Below are 26,400 nucleotides of genomic sequence, written 5' to 3'. Positions count from 1 at the left end.
TTTCTGGAATGTGTCAGGCTTCCAGCTCTGCTTTCATTTTTGGGAGGATTATTTCAGCTACTAGGGGAAATTTTCACGAATAAGGTTTTTATCCTTGGTTTCCCTTATAAGCCAAAGCAAAGAGTAAAATGCCAGCTTATTAATTTCATTTTGGGGCAAGCAAAGATGGCAATCTACACAAGTCGCAAAAACACAATTGGTGGAGGGGATAGGCAAGATGTGGTGGTTGTGCTAAGGGGTATGATCAGACATAGGATGTTGATGGAGTTTCAGTATCTCAAGTAATGGAGAGTTTGAGTGTGTTTCAGTGTGTGTGGTGTCTTAAGGGTGCCTTATGATCAGTGGAAGGAAATGAATTACTGTTTGCAGATGGAATAGGACGAACTTGACTGTTTTTTTTTTTGTGTGGTAGACTTGTGTTTTTGTTAATGTTAGTTTTTTTTTTAACTTTGATTTCTTGGTGTATTGCTTTTTATGTGATGTAAGGTATGTAATGTCAGTGGTGTGTTGAGTGTAGAAATAAAGGATGGATAAAAATTCTCTCACTCACTCACTCACTCACTCACTCACTCATACATTTCTAGGAGTTTAAATGGGTGAGCTTGGCCTCCCCCTTGCCATCCATACCAGGCAGGAACCACCTCTATAACACCATGTTCTCTTGGACTATGAAAGGATATGCTAGATGAAGATTAAATAATTATTTTTAATTTAGAGCTTGCATTTGTAATGCTGAAGGCTGGAGGTTAATTTCAATCATCATTCAGTATTCATGCTATGCTTTTAAACTTAGTCAATCATTTAATTAATTGTTAAATGTTACTATATACTTGTATGGTGTATTAACCATGTACCAATCAGATTTAGAATTATGTATGTTATTAGAAAGAAACCTTTTGATAATAAAAAGTAGGGGCTGCTCCTGCTTTCTTGAGTTTGGGTGTGTCCACCATTTGTCGTGTGTAAATGCTAGACTCTTTCTGGAGAAATAAATCCTATTTCTTATGTAGACATAATTTGTTTTGCCTGGTTATTACAAGTGAAGAATTTTCTCAGTTCTAACTGTCAATCATCTACATTAAATAATACTCACATGGCCTTCCTGCAGTTCCTGACTACTGGTACCAGTCTCTGATGACCTGCTGCTGTTGTGTTGTAGGTCTTCAAGTCAAACTCAGCCAGGACCTCCTCTGACATCAGTAACACAAAGGCCAGAGCTGAACATTGGTGTAGTTCTAGCACTTTATCCAAAAGTTTTCTAGATCTCAGGCAATTCTGTATTTCCTCCACCAGAGTGTTGTCATTCAGTTCACTGAGACAGCGGAACAAATTGATGATCCTCTCTGCTGAAGATTCTTCACTGATCTTCTTTTTAATGTACTTGACTGTTTCCTCAATGTTCTCCGATCTGCTTTCTGTCTGTGCCTGCGCATCTGGCCCAGGTGTTCTGCGTCCTGTTTGTGTCTGTAGGTCTGGTACAGATGATCTGCGAACAGTTTGTGTCTGTAGGTCTGATACAGATGATCTACATTTTGTCTGTGTCTTTGGGCCTGGTAAGGGTGATCTTATTCCTGTCTGTGGGTCTGGTCCAGATGATCGGCTTCCTGTCTGTGTCTGTAGGCCTGGTACAGATGATCGGCTTCCTGTCTGTGTCTGTAGGCCTGGTACAGATGATCGGCTTATTGTCTGTGTCAGTAGTTCTCCTAAGAGAGTCTTAACAGAGTCCAGAGAGAGGCCAAGAAGGAATCGGAGGAAAAAGTCCAGTTGTCCATTCTTACTCTCTAAGGCCTGATCCACTGCACTCCTGTGTAACTCAGACATCTGCACTCTGTCACCGTGAGGTTTTGATTCTTCTGTTCTGAGTACATTTATGTTCTCATTTACGCATGAATAAAAAGCAAACAAGGCAGCCAGATACTCCTGAATGCTCAGATGCACAAAGCAGAAGACCTTCTCTTGATACAACCCATACTCCTCTTTAAAGATCTCTGTGCACACCCCAGAGTACACTGAAGCTTCAGTGACATCAATGCCACTCTCCCTCAGGTCCTCTTCATAGAATATCAGATTACCCTTTACCAACTGTACAAAAGCCAGCTGCCCCAGTTTCAGGATGATTTCTCTGTCTGACTCTGACATCTTCTTTGGATTTGTCCCAATTGTGCCATGATACTTCTGGTTCTTCACATGGGTCTGAATGAGCAGGAAGTGTGTGTACATTTCAGTCAGAGTTCTAGGCAGATCTCCACTCTCTGTTTCACCCAGCATTGTCTCCAGAACAGCAGCAGAAATCCAGCAGAAGACTGGTATGTGACACATGATGTACAGACTCCTGGATGACCTTATGTGTGAGATAATTCTGCTGGCCTGTTTCTCATCTCTGATTCTCTTCCTGAAGTACTCCTCCTTCTGTGGGTCACTGAACCCTCGTACCTCTGTCACCTGGTGGACACACTCAAGAGGGATCTGATTGGCAGCTGCTGGTCGGGAGGTGATCCAGAGGAGAGCAGAGGGAAACAGATTACCCTTAATGAGGTTGGTCAGCAGCACATCCACAGACAATACCTTTGTCATATCACAGCAGATTTTATTGCTTTGGAAATTGAGAGGAAGTCGACACTCATCCAGACCGTCAAAGATAAACAAGACTTTGACTTCATCACCTTCAAATGTTTTTATCTCTTTCAGTTGTGGAAAGTAGTGCTGCAGAAGTTGCATTAGACTGAATGCTGTTTCCTTCTTCAAATTCAGATCTCGAAAAGGAAGAGTAAAGACAAAATCAATGTCCTGATTGGCTTTTCCTTCTGCCCAGTCCAAAATGAACTTCTGCACAGAGACGGTTTTCCCAATGCCAGCGATGCCCTTTGTAAGCACAGTTCTGGGTTTCTCTTGTCCAGGTAAAGGCTTAAAGATGTCATTGCAGAGAATTGCAGTCTCTTGTGTGGTTTGTCTCTTGGATGCTGTCTCAATCTGTCTGATCTCATGTTCATCATTGACCCCCTCACTTCCTCCCTCTGTGATGTAGAGGTCTGTATAGATCTCATTAAGGAGGGCTGGGTGGTTCAAACCATCATATATGCACTCAAACTTCCTCTTCAGATGAGTTTTCAGTGCCTGCTGGGCTCTTTTTATGAATTCATCTGAAGAGAGGTAATATGAGAAATAATTATATTTAAAAGAAGAGAATCATTTCATAATTAATTACAGATTTCAAAAAGAAACTGTATATTTATGCAGTTAGTTTTCACATTATTTTTACAAACATCAGTGTTTGTTACATACCTCACACAGTGTTACACACTTCTTACACAATGTTTATTCAATTCAAGTCAACAGTGTTTTTAGGTTTTAGAAATGGATCCCAAAAAAATAAATGACCTTGGTGACCTCAAATGTAGTTATGGCCCTAGCTTCACGGCTGAGTTGGTGCAAGCAGAAAATAAAGTGTTGCAGTAATAGAGCTGTGGTCTCCAACCCTGGTCCTGGAGAGCAATAGGGTGTGCTGGTTTTTGCAGTTGCTCTGCACTTAATTATTAGAGCACTTCAGTACACAGTTAACTCACAACTGGATGCTGATTTTAAGGTGAAAACAAAAACCAGCAGAGCTTGTGGCTCTACAGGACCAGGGTTGGTGACCACTGCTATAGACCAAGGGTGTCCAATCTTTGATCCAAAAGGGTCGTTTGAGTGCAGGTTTTTGTTCTAACCCATCAAAATACACCTTATTTTACATATTAAGGTCTTCATGAAGACTCTTGATTAGTTAAGTAGTTCAATCAGGTGTTGTTTCTGCGTAAAAACAAAAACCTGCACCCACACCAACCATTTTTGTATAAGATTTGACACCCCTGGTATCAACCCATAAATAATTCAATGTTGCAATGCTATACCACAGGCACACACATAGACACACCAATAGTTTCAAGGTAGAGTTGATGAGAATTTGCATGAATTGCATAGGTATGTACCAGTCTGAGCAGTATATGGGTCCTGGAAAGCCATAGTCTACTGGTTTCTGTTTTTACCTTAAAATCAGCACTGTTAGATAATGTTAGCTAGATAAGAATGCCTTTAATTAAAAACCTGAATGCATCTCAGCATTAGCCAGGAACTGTGAATGAAGTGGCTAGCAGCTAGTTAGCAAGCAATAGGTTCTTAATCAGAGGTGTTCCTTGGTGTGCTAAGTGGCTAATGTTGCAATTACCGGCTGAATAATGAATAAAAGTATTAAGAACAAAGTTAACAATTCATTTCAGTATTCTAATGTACACATAGTAGCAACAAGAGAAAACTCTTACTGCGCTGCTCTCTCTCCAGTGAGTTGGCTAGATCCTTCTCCTTCATGTTCCTCAGGATGCGGAGTGTGATCTTCAGAGACCTCTCACTGCCACAGGTCTCCAGCATCTTCTCAACTATGTACAGGGCCTCAGGATCCTCCGGCTCTCTCTCAATGCATTCTGGGTAGTCATGAATTTTATGACTCTTGAGCAGTTCACTCATCATAAACTTATCCACAGCACAAGGATCTTCAGAGAGACTCTCAAAGCATTCTGGACAATCCTGACTCAGATGGTTCTCAAACAGTTTCAACTTGTCATCTTTATTCAGCTTCATCAGAGTGCGCAGGAGAGACTGAAATAAACACATGAAGAGGTTGCTGTATCAGTGTGAAATAAACACAAGGAGAAGTGTGCTGTATCAGGGTGAAATAAACACATAAAGAGGTGTGCTGTATCCGTGTGAAATAAACACATGAAAAGGTGTGCTGTATCAGTGTGAAATAAACACATGAAGAGGTGTGCTGTATCAGTGTGAAATAAACACACGAAGAGGTGTGCTGTATCAGTGTGAAATAAACACATGAAGAGGTGTGCTGTATCAGTGTGAAATAAACACATGAAGAGGTGTGCTGTATCAGAGTGAAATAAACACATGAAGAGGTGTGCTGTATCAGTGTGAAATAAACACATGAAGAGGTGTGCTGTATCAGTGTGAAATAAACACATGAAGAGGTGTGCTGTATCAGTGTGAAATAAACACATGAAGAGGTGTGCTGTATCAGTGTGAAATAAACACATGAAGAGGTGTTCTGTATCATGGTTATTGAAATAGTTCAAATGAACATCATGATCCTCGCATGTGTCATGTCTTTGACGGCCAGAGAAGGGACAGATACTTCCAGACACCAAACATGCAACAGGTCCAAACACTCACGTACGGAGTGCAACGTTTGCTCCTGACTGATGTCTCTGTAGAGACACTACTAGTGATGAATCGCGCTTTCCCGTAGAATAATGGAGATGCTCTGTGCGATCCATGCCGTGAATGCAAACTGAACTGAATGCTTCTTGTTTATACATCACTTTTTGGCGACTTCCTCCGCTGCCATGTTTGGGACCCACGAAACAGAAGGAAGCTGGACTTTCTGCGAGCCAATGAGGGCCAGGAGGCACTTCATAACTCGATTAGAGGGGTCTTTTTAGGGGCTTAATGTAGCCCATTAGCATTAGCGCTAACACTTCTTTTGCACAGCCAGGAGCTTCGCTTGCTGTTTCCACTCAGGAATCTCTTTTACATTACAGGCATTTAGCAGATGCTCTTATCCAGAGGAACTTATACAACTTTTTACATTGTATCCAATCATACAGCTGGATATATACTGAAGCAATGCAGGTTATGTACCTTGCTCAAGGGTACAATGGAAGTGTACTACTGGGAAATTGAACCTGCAACCTTTAGGTTACAAGACCAATGCCTAACCCATTATATTAAAAATTTTAAAGCATGTTTGAAATATGTTAATAAAAGGCTGGTTTATTGTTTTAGTGTAGTGTTACACTGTAGGTGGTTATGTAATATATGATAACGATGCAAAACTGTACTAATGTTGAGAGCAATATTAGCCACATATATACACGTGCATCATATAGATTTGAAATAAATTAACTGTATGAAGAAAACATATAATAACCTATTAAAAACAATGAGGAAAAGCAGATCTCGCACCTGTTTTGGGAAAAACAGCTGTGACGTCTTATCATCAAAACAGCTGGAGTCCAGTGACTGATGGATCCTGAGAAAGAAACAGCTTCTATGAAACTCATCCTTTTAATGCAGCTCTGACTTACAGCACATGCAGACAGAAATTCCAGTAAAACAAATCCTCTTACAGCATGTTTAACTAACACCCCATTTACACCTGAATGCAAAATAAAACACTCCATTTACACATGAATGTAGAATAACACTCCCCATTTACGTCTGAAAGTGCAATAACACACCCCATTTACACCTGAATGTAGAATAACACACCCCATTTACACCTCCATGTAAAATAACACACCCCATATACACCTGAATGTAGAATAACACACCCCATTTACACCTGAATGTGAAATAACACACCCCATTTACACCTGAATGTAGAATTACACACCCCATTTACATGTGTATATGTTGGAATACAGCCAATAACACCTAAAACATGCCAGTGACAATGGATCATAATTAAACAGTTGTGCAATTTTGAACCTGTTTCATTACCTTTGATCACCTGTGGACTCTCCTTAAGGTGAATGGAAAATCCATAAACTTTCACTCTTCACAGACACATAGCTGGGTGCAGGTGACCCTGGTCTTTCTACCTGGACTCTGTGAAAAAAAACACAGACAGAACATCCAGTTAAACCCATTCTCTTACTGCAGCTCTAACTCACATCACATAGAGAAAGAGCTTCCAGTTAAAATCATCCTCTTACTGCAGCTCTAACTCACAGCACATAGAGACAGAGCTTCCAGTTAAACTCATCCTCTTACTGCAGCTCTAACTCACAGCACATAGAGACAGAGCTTCCAGTTAAACTCATCCTCTTACTGCAGCTCTAACTCACAGCACATGGAGACAGAGCTTCCAGTTAAACTCATCCTCTTACTGCAGCTCTAACTCACAGCACATCTGAATAAGCCAGAATATACCTCACCTACACGAGAATGTGGAATAACACACCCCATTTACGTCTGAAAGTGCAATAACACACCCCATTTACACCAGAATGAAGAATAAAACACCTCATTTACACCTGAATGTGCAAAAACACACCCCGTTGACACTTGAATGTAGAATAACACACCCATTTACGTCTGAAAGTGCAATAACACACCCCATTTACACCAGAATGAAGAATAAAACACCTCATTTAGAGCTGAATGTGCAATAACACACCCCATTTACACCTGAATGTAGAATAACACACCCCATTTACACCTCCATGTAAAATAACACACCCCATACACCTGAATGTAGAATAACACACCCCATTTACACCTGAATGTGCAATAACACACCCCATTTACACCTGAATGTAGAATTACACACCCCATTTACATGTGTATATGTTGTAATACAGCCAATTACACCTAAAACATGCCAGTGACAATGGATCATAATTAAACAGTTGTGCAATTTTGAACCTGTTTCATTACCTTTGATCACCTGTGGACTCTCCCTTAAGGTTGAATAGAAAATCCATAGAACTTTCACTCTTCACAGACACATAGCTGGGTGCAGGTGACCCTGATCTTTCTACCTGGACTCTGTGAAAAAAAACACAGACAGAACATCCAGTTAAACCCATTCTCTAACTGCAGCTCTAACTCACATCACAAAAAGACAGAGCTTCCAGTGAAACTCATCCTCTTACTGCAGCTCTAACTCACAGCACATGGAGACAGAGCTTCCAGTAAAACTCATCCTCATACTGCAGCTCAAACTCACAGCACATCTGAATAAGCCATAATATACCGCACCTACACCTGAATGTGGAATAACACACCTCACATACATCTGAATGTGCAAAAACACACCCCATTTACGTCTGAAAGTGCAATAACACTCCCCATTTACACCTGAATGTGGAAGAACACACCCCATTTACACTTGAATGTAGAATAACACACCCATTTACGTCTGAAAGTGCAATAACACACCCCATTTACACCTGAATGTAGAATAAAACACCTCATTTACACGTGAATGTGCAATAACACACCCCATTTACACTTGAATGTAGAATAACACACCCATTTACGTCTGAAAGTGCAATAACACACCCCATTTACACCTGAATGTAGAATAAAACACCTCATTTACACCTGAATGTGCAATAACACACCCCATTTACACCTGAATGTAGAATAACACACCCCATTTACACCTGAATGTAGAATAACACACCCCATTTACACCTGAACGTAGAATAACACACCCCATTTACGTCTGAATGTAGAATAACACACCCCATTTACACCTGAATGTAGAATACCACACCCCATTTACGTCTGAATGTAGAATAACACACCACATTTACACCTGAAAGTGCAATAACACACCCCATTTACACCTGAATGTAGAATAACACACCCCGTTTAGACCTGAATGTAGAATAACACACCCCACTTACGTCTGAAAGTGCAATAACACACCCCATTTACACCTGAATGTAGAATAACACACCCCATTTACACCTGAATGTGCAATAACACACCCCATTTACACCTGAATGTAGAATAACACACCCCATTTACACCTGAATGTAGAATAACACACCCCATTTACACCTGAATGTGCAATAACACACCCCATTTACACCTGAATGTAGAATAACACACCCCATTTACACCTGAATGTAGAATAACACACCCCATTTACACCTGAATGTAGAATAACACACCCCATTTACACCTGAATGTGCAATAACACACCCCATTTACACCTGAATGTAGAATAACACACCCCATTTACATGTGTATATGTTGTAATAAAGCTAATTACACCTAAAACATGCCAGTGACAATGGATCATAATTAAACAGTTGTGCAATTTTGAACCTGTTTAATTACCTTCGATCACCTGTCGACTCTCCTTTGAGGTTGAATGGCACACACCCATTTACACTGAATTGTGCAATAACACACCTCATTTACACCTGAATGTAGAATAAAAACCCCATTTAAAATCCATAGAACTTTCACTCTTCACAGACACATAGCTGGGTGCAGGTGACCCTGGTCTTTCTACTTGGACTCTGTGAAAAAAAACACAGACAGAACATCCAGTTAAAACCATTCTCTAACTGCAGCACTAACTCACAGCACAAGGAGACAGAGCTTCCAGTGAAACTCATCCTCTTACTGCAGCTCTAACTCACAGCACAAGGATACAGAGCTTCCAGTTAAACTCATCCTCTTACTGCAGCTCTAACTCACAGCATATGGAGACAGAGCTTCCAGTTAAACTCATTCTCATACTGCAGCTCTAACTCACAGCAAATAGAGAAAGAGCTTCCAGTTAAACTCATCCTCTTACTGCAGCTCTAACTCGCAGCAAATAGAGAAAGAGCTTCCAGTTATACTCATCCTCTGACTGCAGCTCTAACTCACAGCACATCTGAATAAGCCATAATATACATCACCTACACCAGAATGTGGAATAACACACCCCATTTACACCTGAACGTGCAAAAACACACCCCATTTACACCTGAATGTAGAATAAAACACCTCATTTACACCTCCATGTAAAATAACACACCCCATACACCTGAATGTAGAATAACACACCCCATTTACACCTGAATGTGCAATAACACACCCCATTTACACCTGAATGTAGAATTACACACCCCATTTACATGTGTATATGTTGGAATACAGCCAATTACACCTAAAACATACCAGTGACAATGGATCATAATTAAACAGTTGTGCAATTTTGAACCTGTTTCATTACCTTTGATCACCTGTGGACTCTCCTTTAAGGTTGAATGGAAAATCCATAGAACTTTCACTCTTCACAGACACATAGCTGGGTGCAGGTGACCCTGATCTTTCTACCTGGACTCTGTGAAAGAAAACACAGACAGAACATCCAGATAAACCCATTCTCTAACTGCAGCTCTAACTCACATCACAAGGAGACAGAGCTTACAGTGAAACTCATCCTCTTACTGCAGCTCTAACTCACAGCACAAGGATACAGAGCTTCCAGTTAAAATCATCCTCTTACTGCAGCTCTAACTCACAGCACAAGGAGACAGAGCTTCCAGTTAAACTCATCCTCTTACTGCAGCTCTAACTCACATCACATAGAGACAGAGCTTCCAGTGAAACTCATCCTCTTACTGCAGCTCTAACTCACAGCACAAGGATACAGAGCTTCCAGTTAAAATCATCCTCTTACTGCAGCTCTAACTCACAGCACAAGGAGACAGAGCTTCCAGTTAAACTCATCCTCTTACTGCAGCTCTAACTCACAGCACATGGAGACAGAGCTTCCAGTTAAACTCTTCCTCTTACTGCAGCTCTAACTCACAGCACATGGAGACAGAGCTTCCAGTTAAACTCTTCCTCTTACTGCAGCTCTAACTCACAGCACATGGAGACAGAGCTTCCAGTTAAACTCATCCTCTTACTGCAGCTCTAACTCACAGCACATGGAGACAGAACTTCCAGTGAAACTCATCCTCTTACTGCAGCTCTAACTCACAGCACATGGAGACAGAGCTTCCAGTTAAACTCATCCTCTTACTGCAGCTCTAACTCACAGCACATGGAGACAGAGCTTCCAGTTAAACTCATCCTCTTACTGCAGCTCTAACTCACAGCACAAGGAGACAGAGCTTCCAGTTAAACTCATCCTCTTACTGCAGCTCTAACTCACTGCACATGGAGACAGAGCTTCCAGTAAAACTCATCCTCATACTGCAGCTCTAACTCACAGCACATCTGAATAAGCCATAATACACCTCACCTACACCTGAATGTGCAAAAACACACCCCATTTACAACTGAATGTAGAATAACACACCCTATTTACACCTGAAAGTGCAATAACACACCCTATTTACAACTGTATGTAGAATAACACACCCATTTACGTCTGAATGTGGAAGAACACAACCCATTTACACTTGAATGTAGAATAACACACCCATTTACGTCTGAAAGTGCAATAACACACCCCATTTACACCTGAATGTAGAATAAAACACCTAATTTACGTCTGAAAGTGCAATAACACACCCCATTTACACCTGAATGAAGAATAAAACACCTCATTTACACCTGAATTTGCAATAACACACCCCATTTACACCTGAATGTAGAATAACACACCCCTTTTACGTCTGAAAGTGCAATAACACACCCCATTTACACCTGAATGTAGAATAACACACCACAATTGCACCTCCATGTAAAATAACACACCCCATATACACCTGAATGTAGAATAACACACCCCATTTACACCTAAATGTGCAATAACACACCCCATTTACACCTGAATGTAGAATTACACACCCCATTTACATGTGTATATGTTGTAATAAAGCCAACTACACCTAAAACATGCCAGTGACGATGAATCATAATTAAACAGTTGTGCAATTTTGAACCTGTTTCATTACCTTTGATCACCTGTGGACTCTCCTTTGAGGTTGAATGGATAATCCATAGAACTTTCACTCTTCACAGACACATAGCTGGGTGCAGGTGACCCTGATCTTTCTACCTGGACTCTGTGAAAAAAACACAGAGACAGAACATCCAGTTAAACCTATCCTCTTACTGCAGCTCTAACTCACAGCACATGGAGACAGAGCTTCCAGTTAAACTCATCCTCTTACTGCAGCTCTAACTCACAGCACATAGAGACAGAGCTTCCAGTTAAACTCATACTCTTACTGCAGCTGTAACTCACAGCACATAGAGACAGAGCTTCCAGTTAAACTCATCCTCTTACTGCACCTCTAACTCACTGCACATCTGAATATGCCATAATATACCTCACCTACACCAGAATGTGGAATAACACACCCCATTTACACCTGAACGTGCAAAAACACACCCCATTTACACCTAAATGTAGAATAAAACACCTCATTTACACCTGAATGTGCAATAACCCACCCTATTTACACCTGAAAGTGCAATAACACACCCTATTTACAACTGTATGTAGAATAACACTCCCCATTTACACCTGAATGTGGAAGAACACACCCCATTTACACTTGAATGTAGAATAACACACCCATTTACGTCTGAAAGTGCAATAACACACCCCATTTACACCTGAATGTAGAATAGCACACCCTATTTACACCTGAAAGTGCAATAACACACCCTATTTACAACTGTATGTAGAATAACACTCCCCATTTACACCTGAATGTGGAAGAACACACCCCATTTACACTTGAATGCAGAATAACACACCCATTTACGTCTGAAAGTGCAATAACACACCCCATTTACACCTGAATGTAGAATAAAACACCTCATTTACACCTGAATGTGGAATAACACACCTCACCTACACCTGAATGTGCAAAAACACACCCCATTTACACCTGAATGTAGAATAACACACCCTATTTACACCTGAAAGTGCAATAACACACCCTATTTACAACTGTATGTAGAATAACACTCCCCATTTACACCTGAATGTGGAAGAACACACCCCATTTACACTTGAATGTAGAATAACACACCCATTTACGTCTGAAAGTGCAATAACACACCCCATTTACACCTGAATGTAGAATAAAACACCTCATTTATACCTGAATGTGCAATAACACACCCCATTTACACCTGAATATAGAATAACACACCCCACTTACGTCTGAAAGTGCAATAACACACCCCATTTACACCTGAATGTAGAATAACACACCCCATTTACACCTCCATGTAAAATAACACACCCCATATACACCTGAATGTAGAATAACACACCCCATTTACACCTGAATGTGCAATAACACACCCCATTTACACCTGAATGTAGAATTACACACCCCATTTACATGTGTATATGTTGTAATAAAGCCAATTACACCTAAAACATGCCAGTGACAATGGATCATAATTAAACAGTTGTGCAATTTTGAACCTGTTTCATTACCTTTGATCACCTGTGGACTCTCCTTTAAGGTTGAATGGAAAATCCATAGAACTTTCACTCTTCACAGACACATAGCTGGGAGCAGGTGACCCTGGTCTTTCTACCTGGACTCTGTGAAAAAAAACACAGTCAGAACATCCAGTTAAACCCATTATCTTACTGCAGCTCTAACTCACATCACATAGAGACAGAGCTTCCAGTTAAAATCATCCTCTTACTGCAGCTCTAACTCACAGCACAAGGAGACAGAGCTACCAGTTAAACTCATCCTCTTACTGCAGCTCTAACTCACAGCACAAGGAGACAGAGCTTCCAGTTAAACTCATCCTCTTACTGCAGCTCTAACTCACAGCACATAGAGACAGAGCTTCCAGTTAAACTCATCCTCTTACTGCAGCTCTAACTCACAGCACATGGAGACAGGGCTTCCAGTTAAACTCATCCTCTTACTGCAGCTCTAACTCACAGCACATGAAGACAGAGCTTACAGTGAAACTCATCCTCTTACTGCAGCTCTAACTCACAGCACAAGGAGACAGAGCTTCCAGTTAAACTCATCTTCTTAGTCCAGCTCTAACTCACAGCACAAGGAGACAGAGCTTCCAGTTAAACTCATCCTCTTACTGCAGATCTAACTCATATCATGTTAAATATCTGATTGGTGCATTTATACCTCTTTCTGTCAGTGCTGTGGGTTTCTCCTTTATTCTCTGGCTCCCCTGAGAGACTCATTTTATGAGCAGCGCCCCCTACCTCAGGAGACCGGAACACATCAGACCAGTTTAAACCACATGTGGGGCGACATAGCTCAGGAGGTAAGACCGATTGTCTGGCAGTCGGAGGGTTGCCGGTTCAAACCCCACCCTGGGCATGTCGAAGTGTCCTTGAGCAAGACACCTAACCCCTAACCCCTAACTGCTCTGGCGAATGAGAGGCATCAATTGTAAAGCGCTTTGGATAAAAGCGCTATATAAATGCAGTCCATTTACCATTTACCATTTACCATCTTCTTAGTCCAGCTCTAACTCACAGCACATGGAGACAGAGCTTCCAGTTAAACTCATCCTCTTACTGCAGCTCTAACTCACAGCACATAGAGACAGAGCTTCCAGTTAAACTCATCCTCTTACTGCAGATCTAACTCATATCATGTTAAATATCTGATTGGTGCATTTATACCTCTTTCTGTCAGTGCTGTGGGTTTCTCCTTTATTCTCTGGCTCCCCTGAGAGACTCATTTTATGAGCAGCGCCCCCTACCTCAGGAGACCGGAACACATCAGACCAGTTTAAACCACATGTGGGTTCTTACCCAACCTGTAAACACACAAAAATAAGAACATACTGAACACACATACACACATTCTAACAGACACATACATACACACACACACACACAATACACCGCATTGCTGACAGGAAGCAATCAGGAACTTAAATGGGACCTAAACATGACCTATATAGTCACCTCCAAAAAAAACTTTGGATTTTTTTTTGGTACAGAACGGGACTTCACCTTCTTGATGAGAGGCAGGCCCCATCTCATTCAGATTATTCTGACCCCCGACTTCAAAACTAATTTGAAAATAACATTATTGCAGGAACCAGAGCCCAGCATGACTGTATGTAATAAGCACAAGAGTTCCACATTATAACTTGTATTTCTTCCATTGTAAAAGCTTCAAAAAGTGTCTCATTTTCTACAATTATGTTTCTATTTTAGGGAATATGGGACAACTTAAAAAATGACTGTTAAATAAAAATTGCACATAAAATTAGTAGCTTTTTATTCATTTTGTTGCAACAGTGCATCCCATTCATGTTTACATTATAATAGATTTCACTGAATAATTTATGACAATTTTATCATTTTAATATCAAAGTAAGCAAAATCCTATGCCATTGACTGTACCATGTGCTCTGCTGGATGAGCTTCCTGTTTAATGCTTACTTACCCCTCTGTTGTGATGTCATGACCATAAAGTCACGGGATTTAGATCATAAGGTTTCTGTGCAAGAGCTCTGTAAATGTGGCTCCTTCTAGTTGTTCAAAATGCCCGCTTAAGCTATTGAATTCAAGCATATAGTTGATGCGTGACTCAAAGAGACTCTTGAATCCAAGTTCTTCCTTTTAACTATTTACTGAAGGGATTTAAAACTGTACAAAACAAAAATAAAGACACAGTCAAAGGCTAGCATGTGCCCTCGGCTCGATAGCTTCCTACTACAAAAGCTGTAGTGAAACGTATGGTCCTTATTAAAGTGGGGGAGCAATTGTTTGAGGTAGTTATCTGATACATCTATAATGTTCTACATGGGAAATATATATATAATATAACCAAAGGTACATAAAAAAATCACTAATACACAATAATAATTAATATCAACAAAATATGTATTTCTTCTACTGGAATGGCTCTTCCAGGCTCAGTTGACAACAGCTGGTATTGACATTGTTCAGACCAAGAAATAAACAAGACTTAAATTGTCCCATATTACCTGATAACCTGTAATACCTGACCTCACCCAAGCTTGCAACAGTTCATGCCAATATCCTAGTTGTCGTGTTTCGTATATAAAATTACACCAAAAAATTAGGCAACATTGGGATGGCAGGTATGCCTTGGCAGGGCAGCATGCCCCTTACCTATACAGCACCGACGGTTTGGCACTTTTCATGGTTCCCTACAAAAATAACTGAAATGACCACAAACTCCCAGCCCTTAAAAACATTCATTTCTGTACCTTCTGACCCCATTTAAACAGATAGAATTCACAAACAACTTCACACGTTCACACAACAAAGCCCAAACATAGAGGATTTCGTGTTTCTTTCCTTATTCTTTTTCTTCTCTTTACATCATCACAAATGCTCCGGGCCCACAAAAAATACATTTCCCCATTGGACATTTAGGTACATCTGCCAATAAAAACACTGGATACACGCGCAAAATTGACATATATGGAAGTGCGTAAACATGCTGACCTTCGCATCTTTTCCCTAATAGCTCACTGGGTAGTACATTTGCTTATGGGACCTTTGGATGAGTGACAGACCCCAAGTTCCCTCTAGGACTCAAGCAAACCTTTAACTTATTACACTGGCTAGCAGGCTAACTAAAAATTGCCTAAAAAATGTAAACTATTGCTTTTGCATCCGTATAATTTACATCTCATTTATATTTCTGAAATCCAAATAAAATACACTCACACTTCAGACAGATAAACGGCGGTATTTACAAACTCCTGTGGCCAATGGCGATGGTCGGTCTATCACAGCACACAGGCACATTGTTTGCGCAATACTGAGCGCACTGAACTACGAGTTAGCCATGAAATAATAAATAAATTGGAAAAAAAACAAAATATGTGAAATCTTGATAAATCAGATTTATGTGTTATTCTACAATCCTCATCTCTGTAAATGTCATGTTTATCATCATCATCACCACTTCAATTTATCAGCCTCATTTGAATCATACATTTTAAATGTATGTTGGCCTATTTATTTTTCATATGTGATTACTCGTCATCATCATCACCATCATTATACAAAGACAGAAATACTACAACTGATAACATTTTAATGTGTGAACAAAAGTGAAGAAATTTTTTGAGCAAAAAAGTTATGTACAAAATAATTTAATTTGGCCGGGGTAAATTCGTAGTTTTGAATGGCCTTCAATGGGGAAATTGCTTTTTGGCACCGGAGGCTTACGTAACTGCAATTCCTCGGGTAACCACTGGAGTTTACGACCTTCACGGAGAATGGAAAACGCTGGTTCCTGGGTTGGCTGAAGGCGTGCCTGCCTGTTCTAGTTAAATATGCTGGTCTAGTTATATCTATGGGCTCCTCCTACTCGTTTTGTTTGTTTTAGGCCTACGTGTGTTTTACAGCTATCTTGTGATACAAAAGCAACGACATCGTTGCTTAATGCAGCCGCAATTCAGTTAAATTCTTGTTACTGAAGTAGTTGCTAAATTTAATGCTATTGGATGTAATGCGAAGTAAACAGGCGACAACAGGATTCAGTGAGAAAGACATGGGGTGACTAAGTAGTTAAGACTGGAATGAAGTGAAACTAGTTCAGTTTGGATCGCAAATACGTAATATCGAGCGAGGTAAAAATGGTCATAAGATATCAAAATACATTATTACACGTTTATTAAACGTAAAAATTGTTCAGGGTTATTTTTTAAATTAGGCTACTTTTTGTTCTGTTTTTGTTGTACCAATTGAGGAATATGGAAATAATCAGATTACGTAAATAGCCCGATTAGCCTACACCTCGCGCTATTTTATTGTTTTGTTTTACTGAATTAAGCGTGTTATTATGATACAGATTCCCATTTCTCCCCATACCCCTTCACATTTAGCGTCTATTCTGTCCATCCCACTCATCAACAGGTTACTTACTGCGTTCTTTTATTAAAATACGTTCGGTCTTCTTTCTTATGCGTCTTTATAACAGCGCCTGAGTTTGAAACACTTTCAGTTTCATTAGTGATGTGTCGTTGGTAGTTCACTGACTGACTATCGTTCGCAGTTCAGTGATTCGTTCACTGAACGTACTACGCCCGCCCCGAATCGTTCGCGAACGACAGTACACTTGCCCGAATCGTTCGCGAACGACACAACAGTACTTTTGCCCGAATCGTAATGGTAAATGGACTGCATTTATATAGCGCTTTTATCCAAAGCGCTTTACAATTGATGCCTCTCATTCGCCAGAGCAGTTAGGGATTAGGTGTCTTGCTCAAGGACACTTCGACATGCCCAGGGCGGGGTTTGAACCAGCAACCCTCCGATTGCCAGACAATCGGTCTTACCTCCTGAGCTATGTCGCCCCGCCCCGTCGCGAACGACACAAGAATAGTTCGTTCTTCTTGCTGTAGCGAATGAGGAGTCTCTGGTGAGGAAAGTGGGTGTGGAAATATGAAATATGGACAGTACATGGATAATAATCGAACATCACTGTCAAGTGTTGCTGTTTGTTTTCAATGAAATAACAAGCCTTTTTTTAAAAACATGTCTCAAAGTAGGATAGCCAAGGCTACTATTTTTATCGACTACATTTTATAAGAAAACGATAGCCTATATCTACTTATCCAACGTACATCAGCACTTTCTCTTTCAAGCAGACGTTAGAACAAGTCACGGTAAAGAAATCAGCATCTAGGGCTAAAACAACACATTTAGGGAAATTTAGTAAAATAAAATGGCCATATCAAACACATTCTTTCAAACTAAATTGTTTAGAATTGTTAGGGATCACAGAGCTTCTGTGATCCCCCTTGTCCTAATGCTGTAGCTTATTATTCTTCTGCCTAGTTGGCTTTGCAGAGGTTAGGTCTGAATAGTGTTCACTGTGTGAACTAAACTGTGTTCTTGGCTAGAAATAGCTGTACAAAATAAGTATTGTACCTTACTGAACCTGTGTTTAGCAGTTGTCTATGACCATGAAATGCACTTTTTGTACGTCGCTTTGGATAAAAGCGTCTGCCAAATAAATGCGCACAGAGCAATGAACCCATCAATGTCTCATGGCATCCTCAACAAACATATTTTGTTGTTTGGATTTGTTTTTCCATTTATTTTCTGCAAGAGCGAATAAATATGCAACAAGAAAAAGATAGCTTGTCTCCGGTGTGTAAAGTTAAGTTTAAACTGGCTTTTATCTAGATCTAGAGAGAGACATGCATACACATACATGCGTGCGAACACACATATATATAGGCTATATAGGCTATTCTAGCTCAAAGAAACTCATAGGCATTTTTCCTTTACCATTAATTACAAATAAATTAAAGTGTTTGCCGTATTTTTTAAGGTATAACAGTAAGTGTTTTTAATGGGTTATTGTATACACAATAGACCTACTAATTGTTTGTATGTCGATGATCTATAGGGCTAGCTAACATTAATTTAGAAATGTGGCGCTTGCAAAGTAGCAGCAGTAGCCTAATTAAAGAGTAGTGAACACAATCGGACTGGTATCACTTTAAGAAAATCGAAAACCCTGTCATTGTGAAATCCAAGCCCTTCGTGACTTTTCCTAAAAAAATATGTATTGCTTCTTGTAAACTACTTGTTTATGTCGAATACGAACGGAGGCTTTTTTGGTAGTTCCCCGAATTTGGTTTCCATACTTGTTATGCACAACACCATTTCACCGATGAAGGCTCCAGCCGGAAATGTTTTATTATTTTAATCTCATCATCTTAACTAAAAAAAAACGTTAAGTGTGGATTATTCATGAATGTAGTTAGCGAATAATTTAGATAACGAACACCGTAAACAAAAAAAGTGATTGCCACACGCACGGTCTTTAAAACGATTGCCTGTATAGTTGAATCACACCAGAAGAGGGCAGTGTCCACCGTCTTTCTGCCCTGGACTGTGCAGATGCGGTGGATCGCCTACGTCATTCATTTAATTCCCAGAGAAGCAGGTGAATAAATTCACGTTTTCTCCACATGTATTTATAATTTTAGGGAATACATCCTTACACAGGCTATTTAGACTAATAACGTGACTTGAAAGGGTGTCGTGTTGCTGGGCCAGTGCCTCCGTGTATTTACACTGAACAAAAATATAAGCACTTTTATTTTTGCAGCCATTTTTAATGCGTTAGATAATACCTCAAAGATTTGTTCTATGTGCACAAAGATCTTATTTCTCTCAGATTTTGCCCACAAATTTGTTTATATCACTGTTAACTAGCATTTCTGCACAGGTGTGGCATATCAAGATGCTGATTAAAAGCCATGATCACTACACAGGTGTTCCTTATGATGGGGTCAATAAAAGGCCACCCTAAAATGTTGAGGTTTTTTTTGTTGTTCAACACCATGTCACAGATGCCTCAAGAGTTAGGAGATCATGCATTTGGCATGCTGACTGCAGGAATGTCCTGTAGAGCTGTTGCCAGAGTAATGGGTGTTCATTTCTCCACCATAAGCCGCCTCCAACGTCGTTTCAAAAATTTTAAAATTTCATCCAACTGGCCTCACAACCGCTGACCACGTGTAACCAAGCCAGCCCAGGACCGCCACATCCGACTTCTTCACCTGTGGGATCGTCTGATGCCAGCCATACGCACAGCTGATGAAACAGTTGGTTTACACAACCGTAGAATTTCTGCACAAACTGAAATCGCCTCAGGGAAGCTCATCTGTGTGCTCGACGTCCTCACCGGGGTCTTGATTTGTCTGCAGTTCGGCGTCACAATCGACGTGAGTCAGCAAGAGCTCACCTTCGATGGCCACTTCCATGTTCTCCCAAGGCCTGCATACTCACCAGACATGTCACCCATTGAGCATGTTTGGGATGTCACGGTACGGGTGCTGGGACCCAGGCGCAGAGTGGGGGAAAAAAAAAAAAAACACGAAACTCAAAAAGGGAAAATTAACAAAGACTTTACTAATGACAGGTGAACAAACAGGGAACAGACAAGGCCACAATGGGCTAAAACACAAACTCAAAAAATAATCTAATGAAACAGAAAACAGGAACTCAAAAACACAGACAGGGCAGAACACGGGAAGGCAGAGCACAAGGGAAGGTCAAAAACACAAGTCAGGAACAAAATACAGGCAGGTGAAATACAAACTCAAAAAATAATCTAATGAAACAGAAAACAACAGGAACTCAAAAACACAGGCAGGGCAGAACACGGGAGGGCAGAGCACCAGGGAAGGTCAAACGAAACACAAGTCAGGAACAAAATACAGGCAGGTACAAACGGTTTGTAACAAATAGAATTCGGGAACAAACACAAACAGGTCACAAACACAGGCAGGTACATACGGTTTTCAAACAGATTGCAGGAACAAACACAAGAAGGCAGGTACATGAAAGTCAGGAGATAAACACAAGCAGGCAGGAACATGTATGTCAGGTAACAAACACAAGGAACCAGCACCCGAGTCAAGGGAACAGAGAACTTAAATAGACAGGGGGGTGACAAGACACAGGTGAACTCAAAAACCAATCAAACCAGAAGGAGGGGATAACAAGACACAGGTGAGAACAATGATGGGATAACGAGACAACCAATAATACAATTAACCGGGGGGGAACAGGACACAAAACAGAAGTGCCGCCATCTGGCGGCCCAACAGGGAAAACGCAGACAGGAACACCGGAACATGACAGTACCCCCCCCCCAAGGGACGGCTCCTGACGTCCCAGGAGGCCGACCCGGGGAGGGAGTCAACAGAGGGTGGGGGCTGGAGACAGGACTTAGGACTGGACAAGACAAGAACAGGGACAGAACACGGGAACAAGACTCTGGACCGGAGGGTGACGGGGGAACAGGACTCAGACAGGAACAGGGACTGGACACAGAACTGGGGTAGGAACAGGACTGGACTGGACAGGACAAGACTCAGGGCTGGACTGGACAGGACAGGAACAAAACAAGAACAAGACTCGGGGCTGGAGGGGAACTCGGGGCTGGACTGGACTCAGGGCAGAAACAGGACTGGACAGGAACAGGACGGGACTCGGGACTGGAACGGGACGCAGGACTCGGGACTAGACTCGGACGGGGGAAAACAGAACAGGAAAACTTGGGACAAAACTCAGGAACTAGGAAAACAGGGCGACACGGGGAGACTCAGGGCTGGGCAGGAACCGGGCGACACGGGGAGACTCAGGGCTGGGCAGGACCCGGGCGACACGGGGAGACTCAGGGCTGGGCAGGACCCGGGCGACACGGGGAGACTCAGGGCTCGCACTCGGGTGACACGGGGGAAACTCAGGGCCCACACATCGGGCGGCTCGGGGGAAACTCAGGGCCCACACATCGGGCGACTCGGGGGAAACTCAGGGCCCGCACATCGGGCGACTCGGGGGAAACTCAGGGCCCGCACATCGGGCGACTCGGGGGAAACTCAGGGCCCGCACATCGGGCGACTCGGGGGAAACTCAGGACCCGCACATCGGACGACTCGGGGGAAAATCAGGGCCCGCACTCGGGCGACAGGGGGACTCAGGAAACCAGGGGGAACTCAGGAAACCAGGGGGGGACTTGGACAGGGGCAAGGCAGACATACAGGACTGGACTGGGGCGAGGTGGACACAGGCCAGCAACGAGACGGGGCACGACAACACTGGACTGGGTTGGACAAGACTGAGGGGGAAACAGACTGCCAGATACTGGCACAATAGGGAGACCTAAAAAGACAGACACAGGGACAAGCAGGCGGGGAGGCACACGGCGACACCGATGGACACACAAAGGGACAGGCAGACAGGGAAGGCGAGGGGGGAACCCAACAACTGACATAGGGACTGACACACAGGCAAACAAGACAAAACACACGCGGACTGGCACACAGACAGACAAGCAGACAGGCGGGCAAACACGTTGGCCGATGGGCTGACGGCCTGGGGGGCAGACAAACAGGCCAACAAACTGGCTGACACACATACGGGTAGACTAACAGACAAACAGGCGGGCAGACAATTAGACAGGGGGGCCGGGGAACACACGGACACACGGTTGGGAGGACAGACACCAAAGGGAGAATGGACACCAGGGGGAGCGACGAGACCGGGGGAGGGACGACCACTGGGGGGAGCGACGAGACCGGGGGAGGGACGACCACTGGGGGAAGGACGGACACCGGGGGAGGGATGACCACTGGGGGGAGCGACGACACCAGGGGAAGGACGAGCGCCAGGGGAAGCACGAACGCCAGGGGGCAAGGTGTGAACACTAGGGGGAGCGAGAACACTAGGGGAAGAACGGACACTGGGGGGCGTGAGAACACTAGGGGAAGCACGAACGCTAGGGGGAGCGTGAACACCAGGGGGAGCACGAACGCCAGGGGGCAAGGTGTGAACACTAGGGGGAGCGAGAACACTAGGGGAAGAACGGACACTGGGGGGCGTGAGAACACTAGGGGGAGCGAGAACACTAGGGGAAGAACGGACACTGGGGGGCGTGAGAACACTAGGGGAAGCACGAACACCAAGGGGAGCAAGAACGCCAGGGGGAAAGGCAGGTGGCTTAGCCTGCGGGGCGGCCAGAGCAGTCTGCGGCGGCCCCTGCGGGACAACAGATGGGACCGTTGTCCTCTCCGGGGCTCTGGACGGCTCCGGAGGCCCCCCCGGGACTCGAGGTGGCTGCGGAGGCCCCCCTGGGGCTTGAGGCGGCTCCGGAGGCCCCCCCGGGGCTCGAGGCACAAGTAAAGCCCGAAACTTGGGTGTAGCAGGCGGCCTCCGCGGAAGGGTCAGAGCAGGCGGGGCCTCCGGGGCTGGAGGCGGCTCTGGGGGCCTCTCCGGGGCTGGAGGCGGCTCTGGGGGCCTCTCCGGGGCTCGAGGCGGCTCTGGGGGCCTCTCCGGGGCTCGAGGCGGCTCTGGGGGCCTCTCCGGGGCTCGAGGCGGCTCTGGGGGCCTCTCCGGGGCTCGAGGCGGCTCTGGGGGCCTCTCCGGGGCTCGAGGCGGCTCTGGGGGCCTCTCCGGGGCTCGAGGCGACTATGGGGGCCTCGAGGCGGCTCTGGGAGCCTCTCCGGGGCTCCAGGTGGCTCTTGGGGCCTCTCCGGGGCTCGAGGCGGCTCTGGGAGCCTCTCCGGGGCTCGAGGCGGATCTGGGAGCCTCTCCGGGGCTCGAGGCGGATCTGGGAGCCTCTCCGGGGCTCGAGGCGGATCTGGGAGCCTCTCCGGGGCTCGAGGCGGATCTGGGAGCCTCTCCGGGGCTCCAGGTGGCTCTGGGGGCCCCTCCGGGACTTGGGGCAGAGCAGGCCGTGAAGGCCGCTCCGGGACTTGGGGCAGAGCAGGCCGTGATGGCCGCTCCAGGACTTGGGGCAGAGCAGGCCGTGAAGGCCGCTCCGGGACTTGAGGCAGAGCAGGCCGTGAAGGCCGCTCCGGGACTTGAGGCAGAGCAGGCCGTGAAGGCCGCTCCGGGACTTGAGGCAGAGCAGGCCGTGAAGGCCGCTCCGGGACTTGAGGCAGAGCAGGCCGTGAAGGCCGCTCCGGGACTTGGGGCAGAGCAGGCCGTGAAGGTCCCTCCGGCACTCGGGGCAGAGCAGGCCGTGAAGGTCCCTCCGGCACTCGGGGCAGAGCAGGCCGTGAAGGTCCCTCCGGCACTCGGGGCAGAGCAGGCCGTGAAGGCCCCTCCGGGACTTGGGGTGGAGCAGGCGACAGGAACACAGACCATAGCTGTAGGGAACCCGGCTGGGCAGCCGGACGGGACCGGCGGGACCCCCGCGGGCCGGACCCCGGAAAAATGGCAAGCCGAGACCCCTCAAAAGGGTCAGGATCCGCCTGCTGATCAGCTGGAGGTCCGGCCGACCGGGAGGCAGCCCGACCACGGCGCCTCCGCGAACGCCCGCCCCGGGCACTGGGAGGCTCAAGGTCCCACCACCCCGATGGCATGTTAAACAATAAAAAAAAAATAAATAAATAAATAAATAAAAAATAAAAAAAACTCTGCTGGGTCCCACACTGGCTGGTTCCTTCTGTCACGGTACGGGTGCTGGGACCCAGGCGCAGAGTGGGGGGGAAAAAAAAAAAAACACGAAACTCAAAAAGGGAAAATTAACAAAGACTTTACTAATGACAGGTGAACAAACAGGGAACAGACAAGGCCACAATGGGCTAAAACACAAACTCAAAAAATAATCTAATGAAACAGAAAACAGGAACTCAAAAACACAGACAGGGCAGAACACGGGAAGGCAGAGCACAAGGGAAGGTCAAAAACACAAGTCAGGAACAAAATACAGGCAGGTGAAATACAAACTCAAAAAATAATCTAATGAAACAGAAAACAACAGGAACTCAAAAACACAGGCAGGGCAGAACACGGGAGGGCAGAGCACCAGGGAAGGTCAAACGAAACACAAGTCAGGAACAAAATACAGGCAGGTACAAACGGTTTGTAACAAATAGAATTCGGGAACAAACACAAACAGGTCACAAACACAGGCAGGTACATACGGTTTTCAAACAGATTGCAGGAACAAACACAAGAAGGCAGGTACATGAAAGTCAGGAGATAAACACAAGCAGGCAGGAACATGTATGTCAGGTAACAAACACAAGGAACCAGCACCCGAGTCAAGGGAACAGAGAACTTAAATAGACAGGGGGGTGACAAGACACAGGTGAACTCAAAAACCAATCAAACCAGAAGGAGGGGATAACAAGACACAGGTGAGAACAATGATGGGATAACGAGACAACCAATAATACAATTAACCGGGGGGGAACAGGACACAAAACAGAAGTGCCGCCATCTGGCGGCCCAACAGGGAAAACGCAGACAGGAACACCGGAACATGACATGGGATGCACATAAGACGGCGTGTTCCAGGTCCCACTAATATCTAACAACTTCGTACAGCTATTGAAGAGGAGTGGGACAATATTCCACAGGCTACAATCAACAATTTGATCAATTCAATGCAAAGGAGAAGTGTTGTGTTGCATGAGGCAAATGGTGGTCACACAAGATACTGATCGGTATTCTGTTCATTTCATGGTATCTTTTTTGGGGGGGGAATCTGTGACTAACAAATGTATATCTGTATCCCCAATCACATGAAATCAATAGATAAGTGCTTAATGAATCGATTTCAGTTGCCTGATTTACGTTTTACTCAAGAAAATCTTAGAAATTGGTAAGTGTTGCATTTATATTTTTGTTCAGTATAATATATATTTGATCGCTGTGTCTAACAACATTTATGCCATATGCCTCCCACATATTTCACCTGGACATTAAAACAAACTGACTTTGATGGCTAACATTGTTTTGAATGGGCTCATTTAAAATAATATATGTAAACACTTTATGAATAAATTATACATTTTCTGTTATTTTTTTTCCTCAATAAGTTCCCAGTGCACTGTAACAGAGTACACCACAGCATCTTAGAGATGAACAAAATATTTCTGATTAACCCATTTCTGCATTGAGGTCAGCGTTTCAAAAGACATTTATTCCTTGATTTACCCTTTGTCTCTGTTTATATTGCCGCTAAGCAATTACGTTATTGTGAATACTTTAAAGTTTTAAATGGAAAGCTTGTGCAGACGGAAAGTGCAGTAAACCAAATCCATGCGAGTATAACAGAAAACGTAAAAAAACGTAAAGCGCGCAAGAGAATTTTATAGTTTGTTTTTGCTCTGAGTGAAATTGGGACAATATGGCCTGGCCGAACAGAGATTTTAAACGATTTTTTTCTTCAAAAATCAAAGTACAATTTACACATCCAGGAATGCACTGTATTGAGAATTCCCACACTCCGACCTCGCAATAAAATAGGCTCAGTCACTGATTTGTACGAATAAGATGGTCACCTTGTGACATCATAATTGAATGGCGTACAGTAGAAGTTTCACGTAGGCTACATGATGCGTATAGTAGTATGATACTATGTACTGTGCGATTTAGTTTGTGTTCACAGAGAAGGTAAT

The 26,400-nt window shown here is 43.7% G+C and overlaps 1 protein-coding gene and 1 long non-coding RNA gene across 12 annotated transcripts in view; both read right to left on the bottom strand.

Annotated features, from left to right (window-relative positions):
* LOC135240049 (NACHT, LRR and PYD domains-containing protein 3-like) overlaps positions 1-13,939 on the bottom strand; it is a 45,393-nt gene extending 31,454 nt beyond the window's left edge. For 2 of the 9 annotated variants that reach the window (XM_064309178.1, XM_064309184.1), the window contains exons 1-8: positions 13,644-13,938; positions 12,971-13,081; positions 11,466-11,576; positions 9,788-9,898; positions 7,483-7,593; positions 6,007-6,073; positions 4,299-4,632; positions 1,094-3,140 (exon numbers count right to left, since the gene is read on the bottom strand). In XM_064309178.1, the coding sequence (XP_064165248.1) occupies positions 1,094-3,140; positions 4,299-4,632; positions 6,007-6,073; positions 7,483-7,593; positions 9,788-9,898; positions 11,466-11,576; positions 12,971-13,081; positions 13,644-13,702 (2,951 nt within the window). In that variant the 5' untranslated portion in view covers positions 13,703-13,938. Of the gene's footprint in view, positions 1-1,093; positions 3,141-4,298; positions 4,633-6,006; positions 6,074-6,543; positions 6,652-7,482; positions 7,600-8,898; positions 8,931-9,787; positions 9,899-11,465; positions 11,577-12,970; positions 13,082-13,643 lie in introns of those variants that run through there. The other 7 variants (XM_064309182.1, XM_064309181.1, XM_064309179.1 and 4 more) reach the window with 7 other exon arrangements.
* A 255-nt stretch (positions 13,940-14,194) lies between these two features.
* Positions 14,195-17,814, bottom strand: LOC135239801 (uncharacterized). Of its 3 annotated transcripts, none has more exons than XR_010325498.1 (3): positions 17,383-17,814; positions 14,925-15,127; positions 14,195-14,286 (listed from the first exon to the last, which is right to left on the bottom strand). It is a non-coding gene; the product is annotated as an uncharacterized LOC135239801 (long non-coding RNA). The 3 variants fall into 3 exon arrangements; XR_010325497.1 differs by having other exon boundaries at positions 17,387-17,814; XR_010325496.1 differs by lacking the exon at positions 14,925-15,127 and having other exon boundaries at positions 17,387-17,814.
* Positions 17,815-26,400: the final 8,586 nt, after the last annotated feature.

Source organism: Anguilla rostrata, chromosome 14 (genome assembly GCF_018555375.3).
Source record: "Anguilla rostrata isolate EN2019 chromosome 14, ASM1855537v3, whole genome shotgun sequence".
In the NCBI taxonomy this organism is placed as follows: domain Eukaryota; kingdom Metazoa; phylum Chordata; class Actinopteri; order Anguilliformes; family Anguillidae; genus Anguilla; species Anguilla rostrata.
This window is presented reverse-complemented; position numbering and strand designations above follow the sequence as displayed.